We start from the raw sequence: 27,721 nt of genomic DNA, 5'->3' as shown, positions 1-27,721 counted from the left end.
TTTTGTGGCAAAATTTGGAAGTAAGTGTAGGACTGTAATCTGTGAGTTATCCCAGGGTAAATGCTGCAGTCGCGGCCGCCACCGATTATTCATTCTCTGGGCAATCTCTGGGCAATCGGGAAATGGGTCAAAAAGGTGCACAGATGGTCAACCATAAACAATTGTTTGTTTGTTTTTTAATTTCCTCAGAGGTTAAAAAAGTTAAGCACATTGTAACAGATGAAAAATGATGTAATTCTTTATTACTCATTTACTATATCCAAGTATTTTAACTTTTATAAATATACTCCATTCAAAACAAACAAACATGTCTCAGAATACTGTACCACAAAGATTGATTTCGACCTACTACCAATTTACCAGTTATGTTGTGTGTGGAATTTCATTCATCTGGTCAGGAGAACTCACAATGAAAATGAGATTTGTGTTGTAAATGGGGGAGGAAAGGAAAAGATTTAAACACATTTTTCTTTCATTTCAAAGGTGCCAGTCAGAGCACAGATGCATGGAGTTCCACATCTAGCCACAGTCCACAAAGCATTAATTCAGTGTGAATGGCATCACTACAAGGTCAAAAGGGTGGAGATGGGGGTATGAGATTTTTGTATAAAATCATTTAAAATTCTGAAAAACTACAAAAGCATCGCAAGAGAAAATATAATCAAAGTAAAAGCAATGGAGTTTATTTCAGTGAAATTATTTTAAATTAGATATGATATATTAAGCTCCCATATTCCCCGACCTGGTAGAAAAGTTCCTCTCAGTGAGAAATCATTTATTTTCATGGCAAAATTTTTACATATCAGTAAAATCTGTTATATTTAAAACTATGTATACAGTACATTTCTGGCAAAAACCTTATACATCTTTCAGTTGTCAAGACAAAGTAAAAATATGGTTGCATAAAAACACAAAAAATATAAATTGCTGAAAAAATAAAAAAAGATTAAAAATCATTTGTATTGACTCCCTTACATCTTCAATTAGTAAGAATTTGCAAACTACAATGAATTTTTGAAAATTCTGATGCAACCTTGACATACTCAACCAAAAGTTGTCATTTCAAATATCCCAGCTTAAAAAAGAATTTACTGCAATAGTCTGTGCATTTATCATACTATTTGTACAAGTGCAATATTTAAATATCTTCAAAATAAAACTCAGTAACTAAAAGGAATCGCAATAACTTAAAAAGAAGCAGTTTACAAAATTAACAATTTTTAGAAGGTCCTATTTAATTGGTTCTTTTTGTTCCCCCCTCCCCACAACACCTTATAGAGACATCATAAGTCTTAGTTCTATATACAAATTTTTAACTTTAAAAATACAATCTCCTGTTCTTAACATCAGGAACAATGCTGCATTTAGAGAGCCTATGTAAAATCAACATCTTCAAAACAGAGGGCCACATACAAGTTATAAATACAGTTTTGAATTTATATTTAAATGGAACTCCTCTTACTTTATACAGCTTTCATAGTCTTAATTGAATAGAACAAGTCCTGGACAAAAAGAAGCCAAGATTTTTCTTTTGAATTCAGTGCATGTTTCTTGGGGTTCTGGAGCCAAATCTACAGCTACAGTAACTATGCAAGCTATCACAACATTTGAGTACATCATTATCTAATTACACAGGTGCTCACTGTATTTGCCAAAAACAACCCTACATTAATAAAGTCTGAAAAGACAAGGGAAAAAGGATAGCTTTGTTGCAATGGAAAAATAATTAACACCAAAAAAATCAATTTCTTGAAGTTAAAATAGTGTAAGGCAAATATGGGTAATACTTGTTTTTTTAGCATATACGATACCAATTTTATCTGAGGTGACTTTATATCTTCATTTACACGTATTATGTAATGCTATTACTAAGAGCAAGAAAAAGAAAATATAAATCAAATCTTAGGAAGACTAAACATTTTTAGGAGGTTCCCATAATGCTACTTTTAAAAGTAATTAAAATCTAAAAACAATTGTGACTATTTAGAAGAACTAACCAGTCTGTTCCATATTTATCAAAATACTGTCATACCTGACTAAGGAGACATAACCAAATGCAATTTGTATATTTTAAATGGATCTGGTTTGAAATAACCAGCTACAAAAGAAATCTGGAGGACAACTGGGGAAAACTAAATACACATGATTAGATGACATTATGGAATTATTAATTTTATAATATGATTTTTTTTCAGGGAAAATATTATTTTTAGGACATGCTTGAAGTGTTGAGGGGTGATGAGTATGTCTGCAACATCCAAATGGTTCAGATATATGTGTATATGTGTATAACTGTATCTATATGCACATACAGATATAAAGCAAATATGGCAAAATGTTAACGACTGTTGAATCCAACTGGTAGATACACATGTCCACACCCTGCAGCTTTCAATTTTTGTTTTTAAAAGTGTTTGATAAAATTTGGGAGAAGAACTCATACCTGAACTTTTAAAGTTTGTAAGAGATGTTCTTTCTGTGCACTGAATTGATTTAAAAGATACATAACTGAATGACAAGAAATGTTTGCATACATTCAATACTGACTAACATGATAAGCAGAGGAATTTGTGAGATTGGCAAAAACAACATGATTTATTTACAGTAAATGTAACTCAGCTCTTGTGAGAAAAAGAGCTATATACAGACTATATTGGGACAAATTATTAAAATTAAAACTTAGTTCCTAGAGTATCAGAATTTATTAGTTCCGTGTGTTTTAGACTTAACCAAGCTAACGAAAAAATTTTCATGTGTCTGCTATTTTTGATGTGACCTATCATATACTATAGAATATTAAGAGGGAGATATGGAAGAGTCATCCAGACCGTTCCTATAGTTGGAAGACACTTGCTATTTAAGAAGTTAAGGAGCCCAGAAAATAATTCATCTATAAAGTTCTCTGGGGGTTCTAGGCAAATATTTAATGAATAAATTTATGAAGCAAATATATAACACATCAACATGTAATAATATATGAAGGCCTTTATGGTAAATTAATATTCTACAAAGCCCTGTGTACACTAAATATAAAATAGCCAAAAACCAAGTGAGCCTGAGAGACCTATATAATTCACTGTGTATATTATGTTATACTATATACCTACTGAACAATGGACAACAAAATTATCTTAATTCATTTTTGCACATTAGGCTTTTAACTATTAATCATGTTCCAATCCCTGTGCAAAATGCATTCCAGAAGGCCAATCCTCAGTTATAATTATGTATAACTTGATTATAAATGGAAGCATTTGGCTATGATTTATTACGCATGCTTATTGCTATCAAAGAAATAAGCAGTTTTAGGTTTACTGTGCAAGAATTTTAATTAAATTTGCACACATCTCAAAAAATTCTATTGTGTGACTTCCAGGTCTTGGAGTTAAGTCAACAGGAGAAGAGTCAAGTGAGGTCACAGATGAGGTAAGAGAAGCTTCTGAGGATTTTCCTTGAGCCTCAGCATCTGAATCATTCCTTTGGCAAGATCGATAATTACTAACCGATCCCGATCTCTGTGGTGTAGCAGTCCCTGATTTGGCTTCGGTAATTTCATCTGGGTAAAAAAATTTCAATTTGTTATAACCTATTACACACCAAAAATCTTAATAATATTTAATTTTCTTCTTTGAGCGTGATCATTGAACAGCTATTAAGAGCAGGTCTATTTTGAATACCTTCTCAAATAGAGGCAAAGCATTGGTGTTAAATCACTCACTTTTAGACACAGTATGTATTCTGATGGCTAATCAAGATTAAATATAGTATGTAGCTACGTACCAATTGTACATTCCAAAATTAAGAGCCCAATAAACTAATAATGTGAGGCTTAAGAAACATTCCCTAGCAAAAGGAATCAATCCTTCTATGTTAAAATTATAGAATAAATGCCCTTAAAATTTGGAAGGAATCTTGGAAATCATTTCATCCAGCTCTTTGTTTTATCAATAAAACATAAACTCCCAAAAGTTAAGGGATTTCCAATAAGTAACAAGTGAACAGAAATGTAAATCTAGAACCCAAGTCTCCTCCCATCTCAGTGCTTTTCACTCACCCACTTTCTCTTCAATATTTAAGATCTCATAAAAGAGCAACAATGAACAAAATGAACAAAATCAAGGAAATGAAAAAAATCAAGGAAAAACTAAAGTTGGGAACACAATACAAAAGTAAAAATGGTCATTCTATTGGTAGACCCAGGTGCTAATAAACCTAAGGTAGAGAATCCAATCCAAATACAATGAGAAAAATAAAACCCATTCCATATCTCAGAGTGCATTTAGTATGTGTTAGCAGATAAATACCATTTGGTCATAAAGATAAGCAAACAAACAGGTTTGGTCAGCTTATCACAGGTCAAACCTGTGTCTTTCTGATACTATGTTGATACTATCTTTGAGTTTATAAAGACAACAAAAAAATTCATAGGTGAATCCCACCTAATAATGCCATACAATCTTATATGAACAAAAATAGCAACATACCTCAACTCAATGATTTGGCCAATGAATAACTGCATTTAACATTTACCAAATCAAAGGCTTTGTGAGGGAACTTCTATTTATAAAGCTATATATGCTTTTATAATGATGGGCTAGAGAAAGAATGATTTACTTGAATTATAAATTAAATGTGTTCCAACAGGTAAGGTAGATTAGGTTTAAGAGCATATGCACATGGGAAATCTGAATTCATGTAAATTTCAAACCATGTCATGATTACTGCACCATTTATTATAAGTCTATGATAAGTCTACTCATACACACACATGCACACGTGCACGCGCGCGCACACACACACACACGGCACATAAAATTTTTCCCAACAAAAACAAAGGGTCTGCTTTCTAGAGTTAATTTACTTCAATTTAACCAATCTAAATAATTAAGGAGCTATTCCGGCAAACTACACATAATGATAACCAGAGATATATATTCTAAGTATACATTTTCATTTCGAAACTTTTAAAACAGTAAATCAATATCCTGCATAGTTAATGTTTCTTAATCAAATTCAAAAAGATATTTTAATATCTTACAGTAGAATAGAGTCATTATTTTGATGACCACTTAAAATTTTAAATATTACAGTGATTTAATTATCAGGTTGTCTATGATTATTTATGGTAGTCAGTAAATAGAAATGTACCTATATTTACCTAAATAAACCTAGCAGTCTAGGTTTGAGGTTAGCAATGTCACTTTCAGCTAATTATAATAGTTATCTTGGACATAAAATACCCTTTATTGAAAGAGAATTAAATTGGAATCATGTAACTCTCAAATTATAAAAGATGCATATCTCTGATTGTCTCTAGACTCAGCCTGGGAGGAAAAGGCTGATTCAGAGTAGAAAAATAACGAGAAGTCCCTACAAAACATTTCTCTCCCAGTGCCCTGCAAGAACCCTTACTCAGCAAATAATTCCCTATCCCGTTGAGGTACTAATCAAATATATTTACAATGCCACATCACTCAACTCTAAAAGCTAGTAACTATACTCTAATCCTTAAATGAAAAAAACAAATATCAGATATAAAAATTATTTAATAAAAAACTTAAAGAAAAGTCAATATTTATTTCTAAGTAAAACATTTTTATCTTACCAAAATGAACCACATCAAAAAACAGAAATGTGGCAGAAATGATCACTTTAGGATCAGACTGCATCTGGCTTTGAGGATTCTAAGATAATCTTAAAAGGACAAGATACTTTTAAGATTACAAGAATAACAGATTCACAAATGTTTACATCAAAAAGGCAAAAAAAATTTCACATTCTACATTTTGCTATTAAGTTTCTAGGAACAATTCAAGAATCTTCTAAAAGACCAAGTTAACAAAGTAACAAAGTCCAATATGTCATCTATGGTGTTTTATGATGTACATACCATCAATACTACGGAAATCCAATAAGTATGTCCTACTATCCACTTGGTATAACTGTAGACTCATTTTGGAGTATGTACTTGTCACAGGGTTCTTCCTTCGAACACGCAAATAATATGGGTTTACGACCTACCGAATTGGTATGGACAAAAACAAAAGTCAAAAGCAATTCTTCTATGAAACACTTTATATACTACAAGTTTGCCAAATGTGTTAATAATCATAATGTCCTTTCTTTCCTACCTTCCATTCATAATCCAGTTGTTTAATTGCTCTACAAACTTCTGCCATGATATCATTTGGTCGACTTTGACTTCTGATTCCCAAATGCCATTTTGCTTTCCTTACACCTTGGTGTTTGGATTTCTGTGGATTTAATTCATCGAGGGTATGGCGCGCCCTTGGTGTTTCAGCAACCAAGAATGGTACTCTTTCGGGATGGGGCCGAGACAAATGGTGATCATCGAGAAAAGAATCAGGTGGGCTTGTCGCCAAGTAAAAATCTTTGGCCTCATTCATTATTCTCCTGTTATCTATTATGAGGTGGTAAGCAACTGCTAAAGGGTCCTGGTGATTTCTGTTATAAAGGCAGCTGAGAACCTCCTCTTCTGAGCACTCAAATTTTTCACATACTTCTTTTAAGGCTTCATCATCAATCATGGTTGAACTATATGATGGATCCTCAGGAAAGAGATATTTTGGAAGATCCTGTTTGAACCATTCATGTTCCCTGAGGGAAAATGACAGGGTCAGGAGGAGTAGTGATGAAAGTAACGGTTTGGGGAATTTAGGCTATGAATTCATTTATATTTATATTCGTACTGTATTATTAATTTTTAAGCTGAGATTTTCCTTTTCTTTCTCATATTTCATTGTATACATTGGGAGAAATGCTCCAGCCACTCTCTAATTTTAAGAGGGAGAAAGCAGTGCTGTACTAACAGGAAAAGAAGTATCTATACTTTAGATTACATTTAAATTGGAAAAATATGTAAAAACAAGAAAAATCATCGCTCATTTAGATATTTTAATATATAAATTTTAGAAAATTATGTGTCAGATGGTAAAATCATGCCCTGACATTCAGTCTCTTTTTTAGCTAATCTACAGCATATGGAGTAAACAGAAAGGAATCAAGCTCTAAGTTCTACATGTAATCTTTCCTTATTCTTCATTATCCTAATGCTTTCTTGTTTATTATTTCTAGATCTACATCTAATTTCTTTTTTCCTTGTTTCTCCATCTCAGAGAAATATGCTTGCTGTCCAGCTATTATAAAACCAAGAGAACTTTATAGTGGGAAAAGAGGGAAGGAAACAATAATGGTAGATGAAACATAGTTTGCAGTGATTTTTTTTTTTTTTAAATCTTCATCAGAAATAGCACACCCAAACTTGAGAAGTAGATTTTTCACCATCACTTTTCCTTATTTAAACTATTAGGTGGAACTATATGAAACTGGCAATACCGATGAATTTTTTATCTACAAAACAACAATGTAATATATGATTCGATGTCTACTACTGCTACTACAAAAAATTGCCATTGATTATATTAAAATTGTCTCATTTCCTTGAGGTAAACAAAAATAAAGTATATTAATTCATGAGATCAGAATTCAAATAGCAACACAGTTTACTACTATGTAAAAGACAAATATGAAGCATAGTACAAAAAATCTTAAAGAACCACTACAAAAATCTAACACCCCACCAGAGTCCTTTTGATTTTTCATTAGCTTTTTCTTTTTAATTTAAAAAGCAAAATAATGTTTACTGTTACGGTTTCAAAACAAATAAAGATGCATAAGTAAAAAGTGAAAGGTCTCCCTCCTACCAATATTCCCCCTAAAGCAGCCAAAGTAGGTAAATGTGTCTATACACTACTTTTAACATAAAACAGATTACATTATAGATACTGTCCCACAACTTTTCCTTTCACTTAACCTGTATCATTGATACTATTAGATCTGATAATCTCCAAATTGCTTCATTACCTGATATCTTTAATCGTGGCTCTCTTCATAGGATCCACCTGCAGCATATGTTTCAAAAGGCTAATCACAGAAGGGTTTAAATACTGAGGGGTATAAAAGATTCCATCACATATCTTCTTAAAAAGAGTTGGCACATGATCATCATCGAATGGAAGGGTTCCACATAATAAAGCATAGAGAATAACCCCACTACTCCATATATCCACCTCTGGACCTGCGTACAATCTGTAACAGGAAATACCCATTGGATTAAATAATCAGTAATTTAAGAGTTAAGCTTTTAATCAAAACTTTTAAATATAGATACTTCATAAATAATTATTAGTCAGAATATGGTTTCTATAATCAGTACTATGCACTACATATAAAAATTCTATACTAATCCTATCAGTATTATCTTTGAAAACAAGTCAAATTTTTTAAAATTATAGACTATAGCTAAAATTCTGTTCTTACTATCTTACTATGGTCGTCATGAGCTCCAACCAATACAGCCAAATCTTGAAGAAACATATCACTGAATTTAAAACCATTGTTGATTGGTTACAGAGGAGAGATTAAATAATATTTCATCAACTGAGATTGTTCTTTACTGATCGACTCTAAACTCGCTCTCCCAAATAACCAAGACATCCTACCAAGGTAAAAGGGGTTTTAGGCTGTGGAAGGAAGCCAAGCTAACTGGTTCACAAAAGATTCTAAACTCCTATTTGTAATACACTGTAGCCACCGACTAGAATAGGTACAGACTACTTAGATAACCCATTCAAAGTCTGGCTTTAGAGTAAGGATTTCTTTAAATTGGTTCAAATGAATTGTTGAACTGATCAGTAAATACTGTTTTGAAAGTAACTTTCCATTCATCCAGACCTCACAGAAAGATTTTATCCAAACTGGGAAAATTTGACCTCAGTCATAGCCCATTGCATGTATACATAATTACCATACATTTTTTATTTATTTAAAACTGACCCCAGCATCTAGATCCAGATAAGTACTATCATCTAAGTACTTAAACATAATATTGACTTGCATACCAACATTCTCCTCTCTAAACAAAGTCCTTAATCTCTTATGTTTTATTCTTAAAACTGAACATTTTATGGATAAGAAAACAATAAGCCTTAAACGTTTTCAATACTATAGATTCTACAGACTAACAAAATCTAGGGAAAAAAGACAAGTATAAATGTATGTGTCGGGGTCAAATACTACCTTCCTGAAATTACTTCTGGCGCAGCGTAGTTGGGTGAGCCACAACTTGTTCTTAAAAATTCACCATCTGACATCATGTTTGAAAGACCTGAAAATGCACAAAATCAACCACTCAATATTTCCCAAGGACAAAAATAAAAATGAAACTCCATTAAATAATAAAATTGAGTTTGCATTAAAGTGATAAATCATTTTATTCTTTGCTCCAACAAAATTCTAGTCTTTACTGTTCCCAAATAGTTTGTCATTATGCCCTAAAATTTGTAATCTATTTCAACATTTAAAGTTAGTGCATTTTTGGAGTTTAATGAATATATATAAAACTGTTGGTTATTCTGCTTACTAGAATAAACTTGGCATGATCGAGTTTTATTAATACAGAAATTACTATAAATAATGTAGAACAGGTGAGTGGAAGAATTATAATTGAAACTTTCTCTTAACCTCTGTTCTGATTCTTTTTAAAAAAGTAATAATTTTGAAAATCAAAGTTCCCTCCTAGCTGTGCTCCAAAAAGACACCTCTGCCTCCTCAAAAATGCACTTTCTAAAAATAATTATAACAAGGAATAAGGAAGTCAAATAATTTAGTCGGTCACCTAAAAACAAACAAACAAACAAACAAACAAACAAACAAACAAAAAACAGCTCAGGATTCACTGGATCACTATTCAAAACTGAGTAAAATATAAGAAAATATAAGCATATAAGCAAAAGAAAGTTGCAGATATTCATTTTTCTCTTAGGTTTAATAATGTCAATGGCAATTTATATAGGAAATAAAGAAAAAGTAAATTCATTTTTGACAATCCAGATAATGTTCCTCAAGCTGAAATTATGTTTTTCTCAAGCTGAAATTATTTTTCTATCATTTAAAATATCTTACCTTTTTTTTTTTCCTAAATAATCTTGTCCATATAGTTTACCTTCTGGCTTTCCAAGTTTGAATAATCAATCCAGTCTCTCTCCTCTTGCTCCATAATTGATCAAAAAGAACACACTGGAAATAAAGTCACTAATTTCTTCACATGTAATAGGCTCTTTCAAATGATGGCTCTACTGCCACCAACTTAAATTGTTGACCTACTGTCACAAAACTCAATTATAAAGACATAAAGCTAAGGAAAGAGAATTTCTTATCTTTTCTCCTTTCTATATGCTCATGAACAGAATAGTGAGGATATACTTTGGGATACTCAGTCTGTTACATAAAAGTAAAAGTTATCTGAAGAATTCTACTAATAATGTTTGTTAAACCTAATGAATATATGAAACTATAAAAGTCTCCTTACCAAAATCAGCTATCTTTGCATTCATGTGTGCATCAAGCAGGACATTTTCAGGTTTCAAATCTCTGTGGACCACCATATGCCTGTGGCAGTAATCCACACCAGAAAGGATTTGTTGGAACAGGCGTCGACTTTCTTTTTCGTCCAGCTAAGAAAAATAAGAGAGGTATCTTAAAGGAGTGTCCTTCGAAAAATTCTTCTACCTATAATTCTCCAATCTAAAAAATGTCAAAATGCATGATATTTTCCAAATGAATCTCACTTATGAGATACTTTTGAAATGCAGGGACGATATATGCAGAACACAGAAAGGCTAATAGGATCTTGGAATCCAAATCAGTAACTGAACTTTCTAATGTTATCACTCGCATGACTACAATGTAATAGCTTACTTTCCTTTATATCTCATGCGCTACTTCAAATAGTTTCAATTTCTACTTGTAATTAGATGTTTTCTCCCACAAATTCAAAACATTAAATCTTTCATCCTTTAACAAATTTATTGAACATCGTCATTATTCCATGCACTGTTTCAGACACTTAGAATAAAGCAACAAATAAAACAAAGGACCTAATCCAGTTGATAAAAATAAACAATAAACAAATATAACACCAATGAGTGATAGTGAATTAAAAAACAATAAAGCAGGATAACGGCACAGAGCTATGTTGTGGTGGTGATACTATTTTAAACTACGAGGAAGTAACATTTAAGCATTGCTAATGAATTAGCAAGCAATCGTCTGATTGTATGTCCTGAAATAAAAAGATGTTAAAATTTTAATTTTAAAGAAAAACCTTAATTCATTTATTTTACAAAATAAGCATTTTATCTTTAATCTGCTTACTGAAAAAAATTATCCATTATGCTGCAACTTTTAAAATATTCTTTAAAAATTTCTTTCCACTTATCCACACTTTCTTATGTTTTCATAAATGATAATCATTACTTGGAAATGCCTGCTCTCAAGAAGTCATATTTAATAAATAAGCTATTGATCTTCTAGGAAAAGGACTCTAAAAAACAATTCTCTAAAACAAGTCACAAATTAGCATTCTAAAACCAGATTCTTATACCTTAAATGACATGGGTAATCTGAGAGAAAAGATGAAATAATAATTTTTTGAAAGCAAGATAAAAAGCATCAAAGTACTATGAAATACCCTTCATCTAAAAAAAATACTAATGCGTTAGCAACCTAACACCTTTATTTCTAGAAGAAATGTAGGTTCATTTTTTAATACAGCTTTATATCAGATATACTAAATGAAAAAAAAGAATGCGTTCTAAATGTAGAAGTGAACAATCGATTAAATAAAAGAAGTAAAATAACTAGATAGGCTACAAAAATGAAGATTATACTATATTAATAATAAAACAGTACAAAAGATGAAAGAGGGGATTATCTACAAAGGAAGATTAGAAAAGTCGAAGCATATTTCCAGTTAAACATGGCAGACTGAACCTTTTGTCTACCTCCTTGAAATATCACTAAAATGACATTAGCATATAACAACAAAAAGAGCAAGAGAGAAGGCAGCTGTAATCAGAGGAGTCACTAAGCTGGAGAGTGGATGAACAGTGATAAAGACTTCACCAACCAGAGGAAGCTGACACCTAAGCCTAGAGGGATGGAAACCAATAATGAACTCCCCTACAAACAGAACCCTGGAACGACTCAGAAACTGGAAGCATTCGGAATTTCTGATGGTAGAAGAAGTAGACTGAAAACAGAATAACTGGTTGAAAAAGTTTTAATAAAGTTGAATAAGAATGATGATTTACTCTTTAAAGGCTGACCCTTCTCTGTCCTCAAGGACGCCAAGGCAGGGATGAGGTGCCCGAAGGAAAACACAGGGACTCAGTGAAAGTCAGTGTACTAACTATTGATGCCTGCAGGCTTCTCCATTCAGCTTACAAGCACTGGCAGCTACACTGATATCCTCAAGGAAATTGGAAAGTTTCTTCAGGAGCAACTATCTGATGCAAAGAAAGATATGTGTAATTACTGACATTTGGTGTACCCTAATAAAGTGGACAAGTCCCTACCTAATCAAGCTATGAGGACCTAATCAACCATTAAGTTCCACGCACATGAGCTTGGCATTTAGTACCCCACTCTCAAATGAGTGGACAGTCAAGAATATACTAGACATCTGAGGAAGGGCCAATGCACAAAAGATAAAGACCAATAAAATGAACATAAAATTAATTTTTAAAAAATGGAACACACAGAAGTACAGAAATGATACAGGGAACAGAAGAAAAGCTTTTTTAACTAATTTGTCATCTTCAGACAGATAAAATTATTACATCTGTGGAGCAAAAACAGGCTGTTTAAAGAATTCAGAAAACAAGAAAGAGGCCTTTAGAATAGAAAATATGACAGCTGAAATTTTAACATGCAATAGGTGAAAACAAAAAAGAAAATCATCTAATGTAAAGCAAACTGACCAAGAAATGAAAAATAGAAGAGAAAAGGGAAAATCAAAATCAACTTGGTTAAGGAACTTGATTTTGATGAAAGTAAACAAATGCTATACAGAACAGATATATGAATGATATAAAGAACTTTCGATTGGGAAGGGAAAAAAATGAATTCTCAGTACTAGATATGGCTCTTCCAGAAAGAAGTTTTTGCATACCATATAATCTGGATAAGAAAAAGTATGTGCAGGGGGCAATGTTTGGTTTTTCTATCTGTAACTTAAGATACTGTTCAAAATATCTTCTAAAGTTCCTTCCAACTCTAAATTCTTTAAGTCTAATTCCTACCTCCTTAATGGAGGCTGTTCTTACTACTTCAAGTACAGCAGATTTCTGAAACCAAAAAAAATGAATGCAATTTAAATGTAACTAGGGTTGACTAGCAAGGCCTAGATCTTCAAGTATTAAATAATATATTTTGTTAGGATTAAATATATACTTTAAGATATATATTAGAAGTATTTGTATGACCCCCCAAAGCATTGAGTCTAAGGATAATGAGTTCTGGGGTCTCAATCCAGTTCTGTCATTAAAAAATCATGTGACCTTGAGCAAATGTATAAACTGTGAGTCTCAGTTAACACATCTGTGTAAGTAGGCTAAGGAGATAATCTTTAAGGCCCTTACTAGCTCTAAATAATCTATGATTCTAGACAAATAATGACTAAGGGAACTGGTTATTAATTGGACCTTTTAAGGGATAAGGTGAGTTACAAAATAGATACAGGATTAAATCAGAACTGCTTACCCTTCCATTTTTACAGATATAATCAAATAGCTCTCCTCCTGAGACATATTCCATCACCATGAAAATATCAGATGGTGTACTGATGACCTGGTACCTGGTGAGAGAAAACATTATCTACCAATATTAAAACATGTATATATTCATTCATTCAATAAATATTTACTGAGTAACTATAACATTCCAGGTACTGTGCTAGGAGCTGAGAAAAATACAGGAAACAGAACTTCTCTGCCCTCCTGGAGTTCATGTTCTAGGAGCCAGGAAAACAAATGTTAAATAAATAAGCAGTATCTCAGGTGGTGGAACATGGTAAGAGAAATTAAGCAAACTAAGGGGAATCTTTCATATCGGGTGTTCAAGGAAGGCCTCTCTGATACAGTAATATCTGAGCATAGCTTAAGGGAAGTAAGGGAGTAAACTGTGTCATTATCTACAAAGAAGGTGAACGAGGCAAAGGGAATAGTAAGTGCAAAGGCCCCAGGTGGAAGTCTGTCTGGCATGTTCAAGCAATGGTAAGAAGTCTAGAGCAGAGTGAGCCGGGAGAGAAAAATAGGATGTGGAGTCAGAGAGGTAACTGGAGAGCAGAGGACACAGAACCTTGTAAGCCATGATGAGGCTTTGACTTTCACTCTAAGGGAGATAAAGTTTTATGCAAAGTAGTCCTGTGATCTGGCCCAGTAAACCAGTAACTATGGGAATAATGTGAAGAACTGACGGTAGCGGTGAAGGAGGAAGCAGAGGCTACTGCAGCAGTCCATGAGAGAGGTCAAGGAGGCTCACACCAAGCTGATGGCAACGAAGGAAATGAGGAATAATCAGATTCTAGATATATTTTGAAGGAAGAAATGGAATGGATGGTAGGAAGTAACAGAAATAGGGAAGTTAAGGATGGTTCCTAAGTATCTGCCCTGAGGAACTAGATATTAACTGAGATGCTGAAAACTGGGAAGAGTGGATTCAGGAGGGCAGGTTCAGTGTGGGCCATGCTGAGTTCACAGGCCTTGTGGCCATCCAAATGGAGATGTAAAGCAGGCAGTGGGCATGAGTGTGGAGTTCAGGGAAAGGGTTTCAAAGCAGATATATATTTAGGGGTCATCAGCATATGGATAGTATTTAAAACTGTGGCACCTCAACAAATATGAAAGTGAAACAAATTTTGAGTCATCCAGTTCAGTACAAAAGCCTAAGCAGTTTTGCATGTAAACTTGAGAAGTAAATAAATTATCTCAAGACCTTATAATTGGCAAGTGTAATACAATAGTAATGTTACTGCCTTTTTGAAATACTAAATTCCTGATAGTCTCATTTGTTATTTATCAGATGTAAGCAACTTGCAGGATAACCCTTTCAGCTGCATCGTCTCTAGTGAGGCTAACTGACATCATGTGGAAATAAGAAGTCGAGAGTTTTTACTAGCCAAATCATTGTTGGTTCTGCAGCAATAGGGGTTCTGAACATTATCTATCAAAAGGCATTGATCCAGAAGACAAGAAAGAATAAGAACGATAACTAGGGTAAGCATAACAGCAAAACAGCAACATAGGCTTAAGTGACCATGAATAGGGTTAGATAAATACATGAACAGGAAGAAACTTCAAAACTCTCAGGAAACAGACCAAAGAAAAATCAGTCATCTTTAAGTAGGTTAACAAAAATGATGAAAAAAAAAATATGACTATATTTAATATAATCAGATCTTACAGTTTAATTATATGAGGATGCCTGAAAAGCTTGAGGTTCTGAATTTCTCTGCGGATTTTTCCTACAACATCAAGGCTTCGAATCTTCTGTCGATTGAGTATCTTCACGGCAACTTTATGTCCAGTCAGTTCATGTTTGCCAACTGCAAGAGGAATCATTTTAAGAAATTAGTGCCAGACTTGATTAATAACATAATTGACATATTCTAAGACTAGTAATCTTAGCATTCTCAGAAAATACTTGAGCAAATTTAAGTTCCTTTCAATTCCTCCTGATTTACCCCTGAACGTTTACATGTTTAAGAGTGATCAAGTGGGTAAATACCTAAGAAACTGGTAACAGTGGTTTCTTTCAGGAAAGAAAGTTGGAAGGCTAAGGGAGAAAGAAAGAAGACTTTTCACTGTATACCTTTCTGTACTTTTAAGTTCTCTTTATTTTTCATTTTCTTAAGCTATCAGATATACAGATTGAACTTTTTTCTTTTTGTGTAATTCTATGGACTTTAACACATAGAAATTGATGTAACCACCACTATAATCAGATCCAGAACAATTCCATCATCCCAAAAAACTCCCTCATTCTATAGGCAAACTTCTGTCCATAACCACTTGAACCTTTTAAAATAAAGTTAATGTGCATGTAGTTTCTATTTTTTTTAAAAAAAGAAAAAAATCCAAGTGACTATCTTTCAATTTTGAATGCTATTCCAGATAGTCCATTGTAATAGTAGAATTTAGACATTTTTATAGAGGCAGTGTCTCCAAATATTTCACTTCTATTCACTCTTTCTCAAGAACCTACTGGAGAATATATATTTCATCAAAATCATAAAGGAAACCAAAAAGATGGTATCCAATACAGGAGAAAACCTAAGAGAATCCCCAATATGGTAATGAAGCTAAGTCCTAGGTAACATGTGTAGAAGGCAACAAATCCAGGCAGAAATGTGACAGAGGAGCCTAGATGGTTACTCTCATGGGAAAAGAAGAGAATACACTGTCCTACGAGTTTGAAAGTACACGATATTATACTGAAAGCGATTTTACAAAGGCATTTGAAGATGTGGAAAATTTAGACTTAGGTTCTAAGAAAATTAAGCAAATGAAAAAACTGAAGTAAGAACTCCAGGAAAATTAAAAGTTCTTTTAAGAAAATATAGTCATATCTCGGACAAAAAAAAAAGTTAGAGTTCATCATCACCACACCAGTATTACAAGAAATATTAAAAGGAATTATTTAAGAAAAAGAAGGGTGTATGGCCATGCTACCCTGAACAAGTCCAATCCCATCTGATCTCAGAAGCTAAGCAGGGTCTGGTCTGGTTAGCACTTGGATGGCAGACCACTTAGGAAGACCAGGTGCTGTAGGTGTAAAAAATAAAAAAATAAAGGATTGTAAGCTGACAAGGTCTTCGCAATCTGTGAGGTCAACCAAGGGTTGCCTCACCTAAAAACATATAAATAAATAAATAAATAAATAGATAGATAGATAGATAGATAGATGATTGATAGATAGAAATAAAGGGGGGGAATCAAAAATATGAATAAAATGGCAATAACTACATATCTATCAATAATTACTTTAAATGTAAATGAATTAAATGCTCCAAATCCATAGGATGGCTGAATGGAAAAGAAAACAAGCCACCTACATATGCTACCTAAAAGAGATATACTTCAGATGGAAAGACACACACCAACTCAAAGTAAAGGGATAGAAAAAAACAGTTCATGAAAATAGAAATAAACAGACCAAAAAAAGCTGGGGTAGCAATACCTATTACAGATAAAAGAGACAACGAAAGACTCAGCAATTCCATTTCTGGGTATTTATCCCAAGAAACCCCAAACACTAATTCAAAATGATGTACACATCCATATGTTCACTGCAGCATTATTTATAACAGCCAAGATATGGAAGTAACCTAAGTGTCCATCAATAGATGAAAGGATTACGAAGAGGTGTTACATATATAAAATAGAATATTACTCAGCCATAAAAAGTAATGAAATCTTGCCATCTGCAACAACATGGATGAACCTAGAGGGTATTTATTATTCTAAGTGAAATAAGTCAGATGGAGAAAGATAAATACCATATGATTTCACTTATATGCAGAATCTAAAAAACAAAACAAACAAAACAGAAATAGACTCATAGATACAGAAAATATCCTGATTGCCAAATGGGAGGGTGGATGGGAATATGGGTAAAAAGGGGGAAGGGATTAAGAAGTACAAATTGGTAATTGCAAAATAGTCATGGGGGTGTAAAGTATAGCATAGAGAATACAGTCGATAATATTGCAATAACTATGTATGGTGTCAGATGGATACTAGATTTATCGGGGAGATTGGAAGTTTTATAAGGATCTGTCTATTCACTATGTTGTACGCACAGAACAAATGTAATATTGTACGTCAACTGTAACTGACAAATAAAATTTTTTAAACTACAGGAAAAAATGTCACAGTATTGTCTTAGCAAGTAATTTTTACAGTCATAATTATGAAAACACCAAAAAAGGATTTTTAAGTATAATATAATTTTATTAGGAGGATGAAGGTGTAGAGGAAAAGGTATAAGAGAACTGAAATCCTCAACTACCATAACAAGAAGTCAACAAAAGTCTGTCAGTAAGAATTAAAATAGCTTGTATGCATACACATATCAATTAGAAATGGGCAAGTTTAAAAAAAATAAATAAATACAAGAAAAAAACAGCTAACAGTTGAAAGTGGGATGGGGAATTCTGTTTTATAAACACACCTGTTAGCACTATTTGACTTTTTAAAACATACATGTGTCATTTTGCCAAAAAAAATAAATAATTTTTAAATAAGTGATTTAAGGTTTTAGCTTTACAGAAAGAAAACATTCTCTTCTAAATTAGAACAGTTTGTAAGACCATTATCAGAGAGCTTTCCCTGGCAATCTTGATAATTACTAGCTAAAAATCAAGAGTAATAACAACAACAACAAAATCCTTTCTTTATTTGAATTTGTTATGGGCTGAATTGCATCTCCCTCCCAAATTCATATGATGAAGCCCTAACCCCTAGTTACCTCAGAATGTGACACAATTTGGAGACAGGGCCTTTCAAAGGTAAGTTAAAATGAGACAGTGCAGGTAGGCTCAAATCCAGCCCGACTGGTGTCCCTGTAAGAGGAACTTTGGACACACAGAGAGACAGCAGGGGTACACGCAGGAAACCAGATGAGGACAGAAGGAGCAGGTGGCAGCCATCTGCAAGCTGAGCGTAGCCCCAGAAGAAACCAAACCTGCTGAAACCTTGATCTCAGACTTTTCGCCTACAAACTGTAAGAAAATGAATTTCTATTGTTAAGGCCATTCAGTCTGCAGTATTTTATTATGGCAGCCCTAGCAGATTCATACAATATTTCTTATTATTTCTTAGTTGAGCACTCAACATTGATATTTTAAACTTGGGTTTAAAACATCATTTTAAACAAAGAATTTTTCTCATTATTCCAATTTTAATAGGCTTTCCCACTTGATCAGGGATTTGGGATAGAGCTGAACCTGACCATCCTTTAAAAACCCCCAAGGATGAGAACCCATAGATATGGGCTCTAGTGGTTTTCAACAATTCAGCATTTCCCCACAACTGGACTAACCAAGACTGAGTACCGGCTCCTCTGCTGCACTACAGCCGTGCGAACTGGAACAGGTAGAGCAGGGGATGGGGTAGCTCCTCATTAGTTTGAATTCTTTTAAATCATTTGCTACTTGGTTTAAATATTTTAATTAATAATATTAAATCTAAAGTCCAGTTATACAGATATTTCACAATGGGAAAAAAAAAAAGTCTGTTAAATAAGACTAGAAGAAGAGTGTTTAAGTCAGAGTCCTCTCCCATTTTGTCCAGGTCCTTTCTTAACCCTCACAATACTGCCACAACACAAGTCTTCCTAGCCAGTGAGGAAATGTGCAACTGAAACAGTCTACTCTAACCCAAAGAATCATCAGAGAATCATAAGGTAAAAATGCCATTTTGAAACTACAATGTAAAAGGAATCCAAATTTAACTACCCTTTATATATAGCTCAACTAGTTTTAAAAGCATCCATAGCTAAAAAATTATAGCAGCTTCCTGAAAGATGGTGGGTTAACAATGTACTGGATATACTTCTATCGAAATTTCATTAAAATATACATGAAATCAGTGAGGAAGAAAACCCTAGAATCACAGCTAAAAGAAACTGGAAATCAAGCACATTCTTTTTTCAGATACAGTTTTCTCCAATCTCCAATACCAATCATGTGATTGAGAGCAGTCGACTTGACTGTTAAAACACAATTCAGGAAGTATTGTCTTTTAGAGACCTAATTTATTGATACCTGAAGAAGTACTAATCTCACCTGTCCCAACTACCCCCAAAATCTTCAAGCCCTTGGCTTACTAGGAACCTTTTCCCATTAACTGCACAGCTGGAACGGGACTGGGAAATAGACACAATGCTGGATAATCCTGGCAGACTGAGACTTGGAAAGACTATTAAAGCAGAATCCATTTAGGCCTGAACTCCAATTCATCACAAATCTACCAGTCTCCTCTCATATTATACCCTGCTCAACTTAATTTCAACCCCACTTAACTTTAAGAAATAACTGGGGCTTATTCAAAACTCCAGATGCATATTCTGTTGTTAAATAAAAAATTGGAAGAGGAGATTCAATCCATTCTTTCAATTTCCTTCATTTCATATCATGTACTGAGCATCTACTAAATGCCAGTTAATGCTGCCAGGGAAAACAGTACCGACCAAAAGTGACCTGGGTTCCTTGGATCTTCCTGACCTCTGTAAGGTAAGAAAACCCAACAAACTTTACAGTACAAAAGAATGGGGGAGGGAGGTAGAAAATGCATTAAGCTCACCCAAGAAATGAATGTTTTATGAAAAATTAACTTTCAGGGTAATAAGACAATATAGAAGTTATGAAACTCTTCGATTCATCCCCCTTATCCACTTAGATTCAGTAGCCTGCCTTTATCTGGGCACATAGTAGATGCTAAATAAATAATAGCTGTAATTCCTATGCATCTAACTCTCATTCCCATAAAGCTTCAAACCCACCAACCTACTCCATTCTTCCAGTCATCAACCAATTCTGAGAATTATCGCCTCCAAAGTTCAACCCATTTCCTGACTTTGGTTACTGCGAGACATAAATACAAATCACACCAAGTCCTTGACAGAGATTTCACCTAATACCTAAAAACTATAGGAACACTTGTTCGGTCATAGAAGAGCACAGAGGCAAAATAAACAAACAAGCAAGCACCTGTCAGATCAACTATCATCAATAAATCAAAAAACAACAAATGCTGGCGAGGATCTGGAGAAAAGGGAACCCTTGTACACCGTTAGCAGGACTGCAAATTGGTACAGCCACTTTGGAAAACAGGTTGGAGGTGCCTCAAAAAATGAAAAATAGAACTACCTTTTGATCCAGCAATTGCACATTTGCGTATTTATCCAAAGAAAACCGAAGCACTAATTCATGAAGATCTATGCACCCCTGTGTCCACGGCAGCACAGAGGATGAAAGCACTGCCCAAAGTTACACAGCTGGTAATTTGCAAAGCCAAAACTTGAACCCAGGTTTGTCTCAGAACCTGTGCTCTTTCCAAAAATGGTAAGGGAAAAATAAATTTTGACAAAAAGATAATCCTCAAAGAGACATTACATAGTATAATAATACAAATATAAATAACCTTTAAAAAAATCAGAGGTTAACATATCAGAAGAATCCTTAATTTATAGTCTTGTATTTTTTAACTCCCCTATACTAAGAATTATTCTAGAAAATTCATTCATTCGAGAAATAGTTACTGAGTACGCACAACTACTATATGCTAGGCACTGCTACTATGACTTTTTTTCCTACATGAGAAAATGAAACCAGTTTACTAAAAACCCACCTTATGTCAATTTCAATGTCTTAAGACAAGATACCAAAAAACACTGTATTCATTCTATCAAACTAATTTAGAAGTTATTCAAAACTTAAGGTATTAAGGAGGAATGAAGAGCATACAGCTATGAGCTCATAAAATGTAACGGCAAGTGTGGTGGGTTGAACAGTGTCCTTTCCCCTGGCATTCATGTCCACCTGTAACCTCAGAACTCAATCTTACTTGGAAACAGGGTCTTTGCAGATGTAATTAGTTAAGGATCCCAAGATGAAATCACTCTAGATTTATTTATGCTGAATTCTATATCTTATACTGGTGTCCTTATAAGAAAACACAAGAAGCAAACACAAAGAGGCAGAGATTGGAGTTTTGCTACCACAAGACAAGGAATGCCAGCAGCCGCTGGAAGCTGGAAGAGGCAAGGAACAGATTCCTCCCCTAGAGCCTTCATAAAGGACTCTGACCCTACTAACCTTGGTTTTGAACTTCTGGCCTCCAGAACTGAGAGAATAAATATGTTGTTTTCAGCCACCCAGTTTGTGGTACTTTGTTACAATGGCCCTAGGAAACGGATACAGTAAGTTTATCAGTTCCTAAGTGAATTTTCTAAAACATGACATTCACCATTATTAACAAGTGAACAAAAGTAATACCTTTTTGAAACAGATTTTCTAAACTGCACTATGCATGCCCAAGTATTCTTGAATGGAACACTGCTGTACCTGATGACTGGGAACCAAGCAGATGTTCAGCGTGTATGAGTAGCAGTTACTCCCATGCCCTCACGCAGTGACATCCGTAGGAGTTACTTCGCTGGACAGGACATCTTGCTCCTAGGACTTCTTGCTCCTGGTCTATTATGTTCCACCTCTTGTGGTTTTCTGCTTTTGAAGCTGTGTCTCATCCTTCACAGACTATCAGACGTCAACGCTGACAGCCCCCTCTCCAGTGTTCTAATTTGGGGATTCTGATTTTTCTATGGGCTAGAAAAACCATAAAACTAAAATTACAGTGGATTTTCTAGAGTTTGCTCCACAAAACAAACACCAGGACTGGAGACTCACCACAGAAAAAGATTTCATAATCAAGGAAGCCTGGAAAAGGACATATGTTCTCCCTTTCGGAAACTCATTATGCATATAAACACGGTAAAGGCTCTGAAAAAGCTCTGTAGTAGAGAAACTTGTTGAAAGCTGTTTAACCTGTTATTTTCTGGCCTTAATTGGATACAGGCTTTTCCCTTCAAGCTTTTCAAATAATGTCCCAACTCCAGTGACTCAAAAATATTTTTTCTTTCAGAGTAGGCAGTATCCCCTCTATTCTTTTTTTCCTTGTCTTTCTTCCCCAGCAAGTCTTAGTAATTCAAGGCCATCATATGATGATCTGTTGTGTTTTCCTTAAAGATACACTAATACTTGCCTTGAACCCAATTACCAAAATACGTCAATATCAGAATTTCAGTAGCATAATACTTTCGAAAATAGTCTCTTATTGCTTAGGAAACACACATTGTCACATTTGAGCCTCACGATAAACCTATGATGCAGGTAATATGAGGCTCTGAGATGATTATGTAATTTGTCAAGGTAAAGCTATTAAGTTATCAAGTTGGGACAGGTCTTCTGACTCCAAGTCTTTTGACCTATCCATCATATGCAGTGCGAAGGGAAAAAGGCGTAGCAAATAACAAAACCTGAACTGTTTTCTCAAAACTGGCTAAAGATTCTCCATTGACTAAACTCAGCTGCAGCCAAACTGACTGACTGTGGAGCAGTATCAGAAACAGACCTTTCAGGAGTATGCATTACTAAGAGATTTCCTCCTTCTCCAAAGCACAAAATTTTACTCCTCAAACTGTCACAATTTTACAGGAGTGCTAAGGTGTTGCTTTTAAATGAAATGGAAAACAAGTATTGCTGCCTTTGAAGCACATCTCTCACAGCAAAGGTTACTAGAATTCATGTATTCCTCAAAGAACAGATCAGTCAACTAAATATTAGCTAACTACCTGTTCTTGCTTTCTAAAGGGAACTTTATCTAACTGTAAAACATTGTAACAGATGCTCTTCTAATCAGATGTGCAATCCTGAAGTGAAACAAGATCATACTTCGAAAGAGAGGATTTTAAATAGGAAAGAGATGCCACAAAGATAGAAATATATCTACTGAAGATATTCTAATTACCAAACTATTTCATTCCCACTCTAAATTAAAATAATAGTATCTCATAAAAGTATTATGGAAAAAAAAATCCTGGAGAGGGGTGAACTTTAAGTGCTATAGGTGGAAATTTAAGAATGCTGCCTTTTTTTAACAAAACATTTCAGGCATACCAAATACCTATGTCTCAACCACCACTAGCTTAAGCAATAAAACAGTATAGATATAACTGAAGCCCAATGTGACTCCTCCCACTCTTGAAAGTAGTGTTTCTCTTTCCCACCAATATGAATCCATAAACAATACTGTAACATTGTTTTTCAAGTTAGTCAAATTTAATTTTGTATACTTTTGAACACATATCTGCACTACACAATTCAAAAGTACAAAAAGATATAAGATGAAATGTTCCCCTGCTACCCAGACTTCCTCCCCTGAACAACTAATTTAACAATTTCATGTTTATCTTTAAAGAGACACTCTATACATATGCAGGAAGTTGCACAGATAACATATTTGCCCTGCTTTTTATACATAAATGGTAGGTATACTTATACATTGTTCTATTATCCTTATTTTTCCTCTTAAAAATACACCTTGAAAATTGTTCTCTAAATTATATAAAGTCTCTTGCTTTTTTCCTTAATGTTTGTAAGGTATGTCACTGTATGGATAAACTATAATTTAACTGCTGTCCTATTAGAAAGTTTACTTCCAATTTTCTGCACTGACAAACAATATGGCAATGAATATTCATTATTTCACATGTATGAGTATATCTATAGAATAATTTCCTAGAAGTTGAATTACTAGGTTAATTCTAATAAATACTGTCACACTCTATAGAGCTGGTGCCAAATTATACTCCCACCTTCAATGTATGAGTATTTTTACATGTTTTTAAAATTGATATAAATAACATGACTGTACATATTCTTCTACTTCTGCTTTTGTGGCCCAACCTTCTATACTTGAGAATCACCCATGCTGACATAGATAGCTCTAGTTCACATATAGATTTTTTTACTTAAAAGTGTAATTTCCACTGAAATTCATTAGAGTTTTATGTATGCTCACCAACTTTAAATAGATTCTATACATAAACAACTCATTTGCCAAAGACCACCCACCTCACTAAAAAGACAGCCTTCTCTTCTCTTGGAAAACTAACAAAAACTGCCATTTTAATTTACTGCGATAGTCATATGACTCTTTGTTCATTTATGCTTTTATAACTGTTCTACCTGGGAGGAAGGGGGAGAGGACCAGCAAGGGAGTGGAGACTAACTAACTTTGACAACCAGAAAAAAAAAAAAATATCTTAGAATAAAAGATAATTCAAGCATAATTCCAAATTAATCCTAGTTGTCTGTTTAAACTTCCTCCTCAAAATGTTACCATTAAGTTACCAAAAGATTTTTTTTTAGCCTGTAACAGAAAACGAAATAATCACTATGAATTTAGTTTCCTCCTTTCCCCAAATTAAATTTCCTCTAAGCATGGAATATTATACTGGGAATTTTTATGCATATCAATATCTACTCCAAACTGCCTCCTATGAAATATATGGCTAATCATATTAAATATTCCTGTTAAATTAAAACTAGTATAAGTTACTAATGTCACCACTATTGTAGCTATTTTTGCCTCACTGAATATCTATGTCCCCCTTTCTCTCTCCTAATAATTAATATGTATTTCTGAATAGGTATCTACTCTGTCCCTCCACACTATCCAAGTACTTCATCAGAAGATGCTCTTAATAATATTGAATGTCAACTGTAATTGAAGAAAAATAATTTTAAAAAAGATGCCCTCCCCCCCACACACATATCAAAGAATGGACCATATTCCTCCATGGGTAATTCCATCTCCCTTGCTAGTGTTTACTTAAGAACATAAGCCTAAGCCAACTGGCACAAGGCATCCCAGGCCAAAGGTCTCAAGCCAATGAGACTCATGAGAAGTATGCTGGGATTTCCTTGCTCTGGAAAGAGAACCACATGAAGAAATATTCTTGGGTAGACTGAATTAGATTTTCTATTACTTGAGGCAAAAAGCATCTCAACTGTTTGACCAACATTGACTAATGTATTTATGAACAAATTGAACCATATCTATGAAACTTATGATCCTTTGACTAATATTGGCCTTTTTATATTTGGAGAGGTTGCTGACTTTGACAGTGTATGCTACTCAAGAGAAGCACCTGGGGAGGAGTGAAGGTTAAAGAACAGCAGTCACTGGAGGAATTCACATCACAGCCACATCACAGATCAAATTCAGAAAACAAAAAATTTCCTCTTGCTTTCCTATCTGCCATGACAAAGCCACCTAGCAAATAAGAAAATGAGATACGACTCATCTCAGGTCTATATTAGGAGAACGATGAGCTTCCTAATCTAAGCAAAACTTTGAGAGGGGTGAGGGCATCAAGACTGTGATCACTATTTTGGGGGCATTAATGGGCATTTCTTACAAATCCTTGTAAACTAAAAACAGTTTGTGAATGCTAAAAAGAGACAGCACAGCCAAAAATAAATAACTTCAAGGGCACAGAAACCCCTTACTGACCTAATACCCACTCTAATGGCTGTTATTATCCTATTCTGACATTTGCTTCTTACTTTCTTACATTGTTGGCCATGCTGATTTTCATAAGAAGGTTTAGGCAGTTGCTTCCCTGTGGGCTATACAGCAATTTTCCAGTTCTATGACTCAGAAAGGACAAGAGAAGGAAGGGTTCTCCTCCACCCCTAGATAAAATCAGAAAATGTTTATTTAGCTCTTGTAGAGCAAGGCTTGGTCAGTCAATTCATTGTACACACCTTCACAAACTTTTTTTTCTTTTAAGTCAAATATTTACCAAGAGCTTAGTATATGCAATTCATAGGCTATTATTTATCCAAAGCCCATGCATGAATTATCATCATCAATTCCACACTTCCTTCCTCTGCACCCTTAATAACCAAGTCAAATATTTTAAAGAACAAAAAAATCATGCCTCACAAAGTTTGCAATTAAACTTTTCATGCCAGAATTAGCAGACTGGAAAGGAAGTCTGCTATTTTTCCAGAATACCGTGTTGAAACACAAGGGTAAGAGAGTCCATACTTTTCTTTAAAAAAAACAAGAAAACAAAAAAAAACCAATCAAATGATGTGCACTAAATTGCTTATTAAAATGTAAATATCCTGTGAAAATAAATGGAAAGGAACTGTATTAAAAAACTAATAAATACTATCTGGAGGCAACATCTGCCCTAACTACCAAGTATGGCATACAGAGACTGCAAAGCTGGTAATTCAGAAACACTGAAGGCACGGAGTCTACATTCGAAACATAAACCATACATTGCAAATACAAGACCAATTTATATTCATTAACTGCTCCTAAAAAATTAATTATCTTTTCTGACGAGATGTCCTTTTTAAAAATTCTGTAATTAAAAGAAAAGCAATCTGACTTTGGGGGGGGGGGGGACTAGATTTCACACTTGAGAATCAGCCTGAGCAGGTGAGTCGACAGCCTCCTAAAGAAGACGGAAATACAGACAATGCCGAGGACTGCCAAGGAAGCGATGGGCTGAGGGAGCACAGCCGGGGCGAACAGGAGGCCGCCTCCCCAGGGCTCCGGGCCGAGACCCCCGCGCCCCTACCCAGCACTGGGAGTGCGCCGCGCAGCCCCCGACTGCCCACCTGGGAAAGTTCGCACCTCCGCATCCCCGCCCCTCGCCAGGACGAGCCCCTGGCCGCGGCGCCGTCGCCATGGCGACCGGTCCCCACCCCGCCCCCACCAGATCCGGGAGGGCCGCGCCGCAGTCCCGCGGCGGCCTCCGGCTCCGCTCCCGCCGGAGCCAGGACCCGGACTGCGGAGCCCGAGAGGCGAGGAACGCCGGGGGCGGGGGAGGATGAGAAGGTGCGACAAGCGGAAACCGCCCGGATCTCGGGCTCGGGCCCAGCCCTGCCCCGCGGGTCCTCACCCTTCACTTTGCCGAAGGTGCCGACCCCCAGCGTGTCCCCCAGGATGTAGTGGCCGATCTTCACCCGCCCGTCGTGTTTCTGCTTCTCAGCTGTCGCCATCTTTCTCCAGGAACTGAGTCTGCGCATGGCGCCGCGGGAGGGGGCGGAGGGGGCGGGCAGGGCCCCGCCGGGGGCGGGCGGCCGGCCAGGGAGGAGGTGGGGACGCGGGAGGGGAGCCGCGCCGCGGAGCCGCCGCCCTGCGCAGCCCGCCGAGTGCCCGCCGCCGGCCGTCGGGCGCACACGCTCCCCCTGGCGGGGCGGCCGGCGGTCGCA

General features: G+C 35.2%; 1 protein-coding gene across 3 annotated transcripts; it reads right to left on the bottom strand.

Annotated features, from left to right (window-relative positions):
* Positions 1-222: 222 nt before the first annotated feature.
* Positions 223-27,550, bottom strand: PRKAA1 (protein kinase AMP-activated catalytic subunit alpha 1). Of its 3 annotated transcripts, none has more exons than XM_016147962.2 (9): positions 27,409-27,550; positions 15,325-15,466; positions 13,624-13,717; positions 10,391-10,535; positions 9,100-9,187; positions 7,885-8,109; positions 6,132-6,618; positions 5,891-6,017; positions 223-3,556 (listed from the first exon to the last, which is right to left on the bottom strand). In XM_016147962.2, the coding sequence occupies exons 1-9, from the start codon at positions 27,533-27,535 to the stop codon at positions 3,312-3,314; spliced, it is 1,680 nt and encodes a 559-aa protein (XP_016003448.1). In that variant the 5' UTR covers positions 27,536-27,550; the 3' UTR covers positions 223-3,311. The 3 variants fall into 3 exon arrangements, with proteins under 3 accessions (XP_016003448.1, XP_036081534.1, XP_036081533.1); XM_036225641.1 differs by lacking the exon at positions 27,409-27,550 and adding an exon at positions 21,740-21,760; XM_036225640.1 differs by lacking the exons at positions 13,624-13,717; positions 27,409-27,550 and having other exon boundaries at positions 15,325-15,430.
* Between the last annotated feature and the right edge of the window lie 171 nt (positions 27,551-27,721).

Source organism: Rousettus aegyptiacus, unplaced genomic scaffold (assembly GCF_014176215.1).
Source record: "Rousettus aegyptiacus isolate mRouAeg1 unplaced genomic scaffold, mRouAeg1.p scaffold_m13_p_8, whole genome shotgun sequence".
Taxonomy (NCBI): Eukaryota; Metazoa; Chordata; class Mammalia; order Chiroptera; family Pteropodidae; genus Rousettus; species Rousettus aegyptiacus.
Note: the sequence above shows the minus strand (reverse complement) of the source record. Positions and strands in the feature narration are given on the sequence as shown.

What these genes read in the sequence shown, in the direction of transcription:
- PRKAA1 (XM_016147962.2), bottom strand. Translation starts at nt 27,535, where the DNA reads ATGCGCAGACTCAGTTCCTGGAGAAAGATGGCGACAGCTGAGAAGCAG. An exon ending in CACCTTCGGCAAAGTGAAGG is followed by an intron (nt 15,467 to 27,408) that starts GTGAGGACCCGC and finishes TTCCTCTTGCAG; the next exon opens with TTGGCAAACATGAACTGACT. An exon ending in TGCAAAGATAGCTGATTTTG is followed by an intron (nt 9,188 to 10,390) that starts GTAAGGAGACTT and finishes GTGCATTTTCAG; the next exon opens with GTCTTTCAAACATGATGTCA.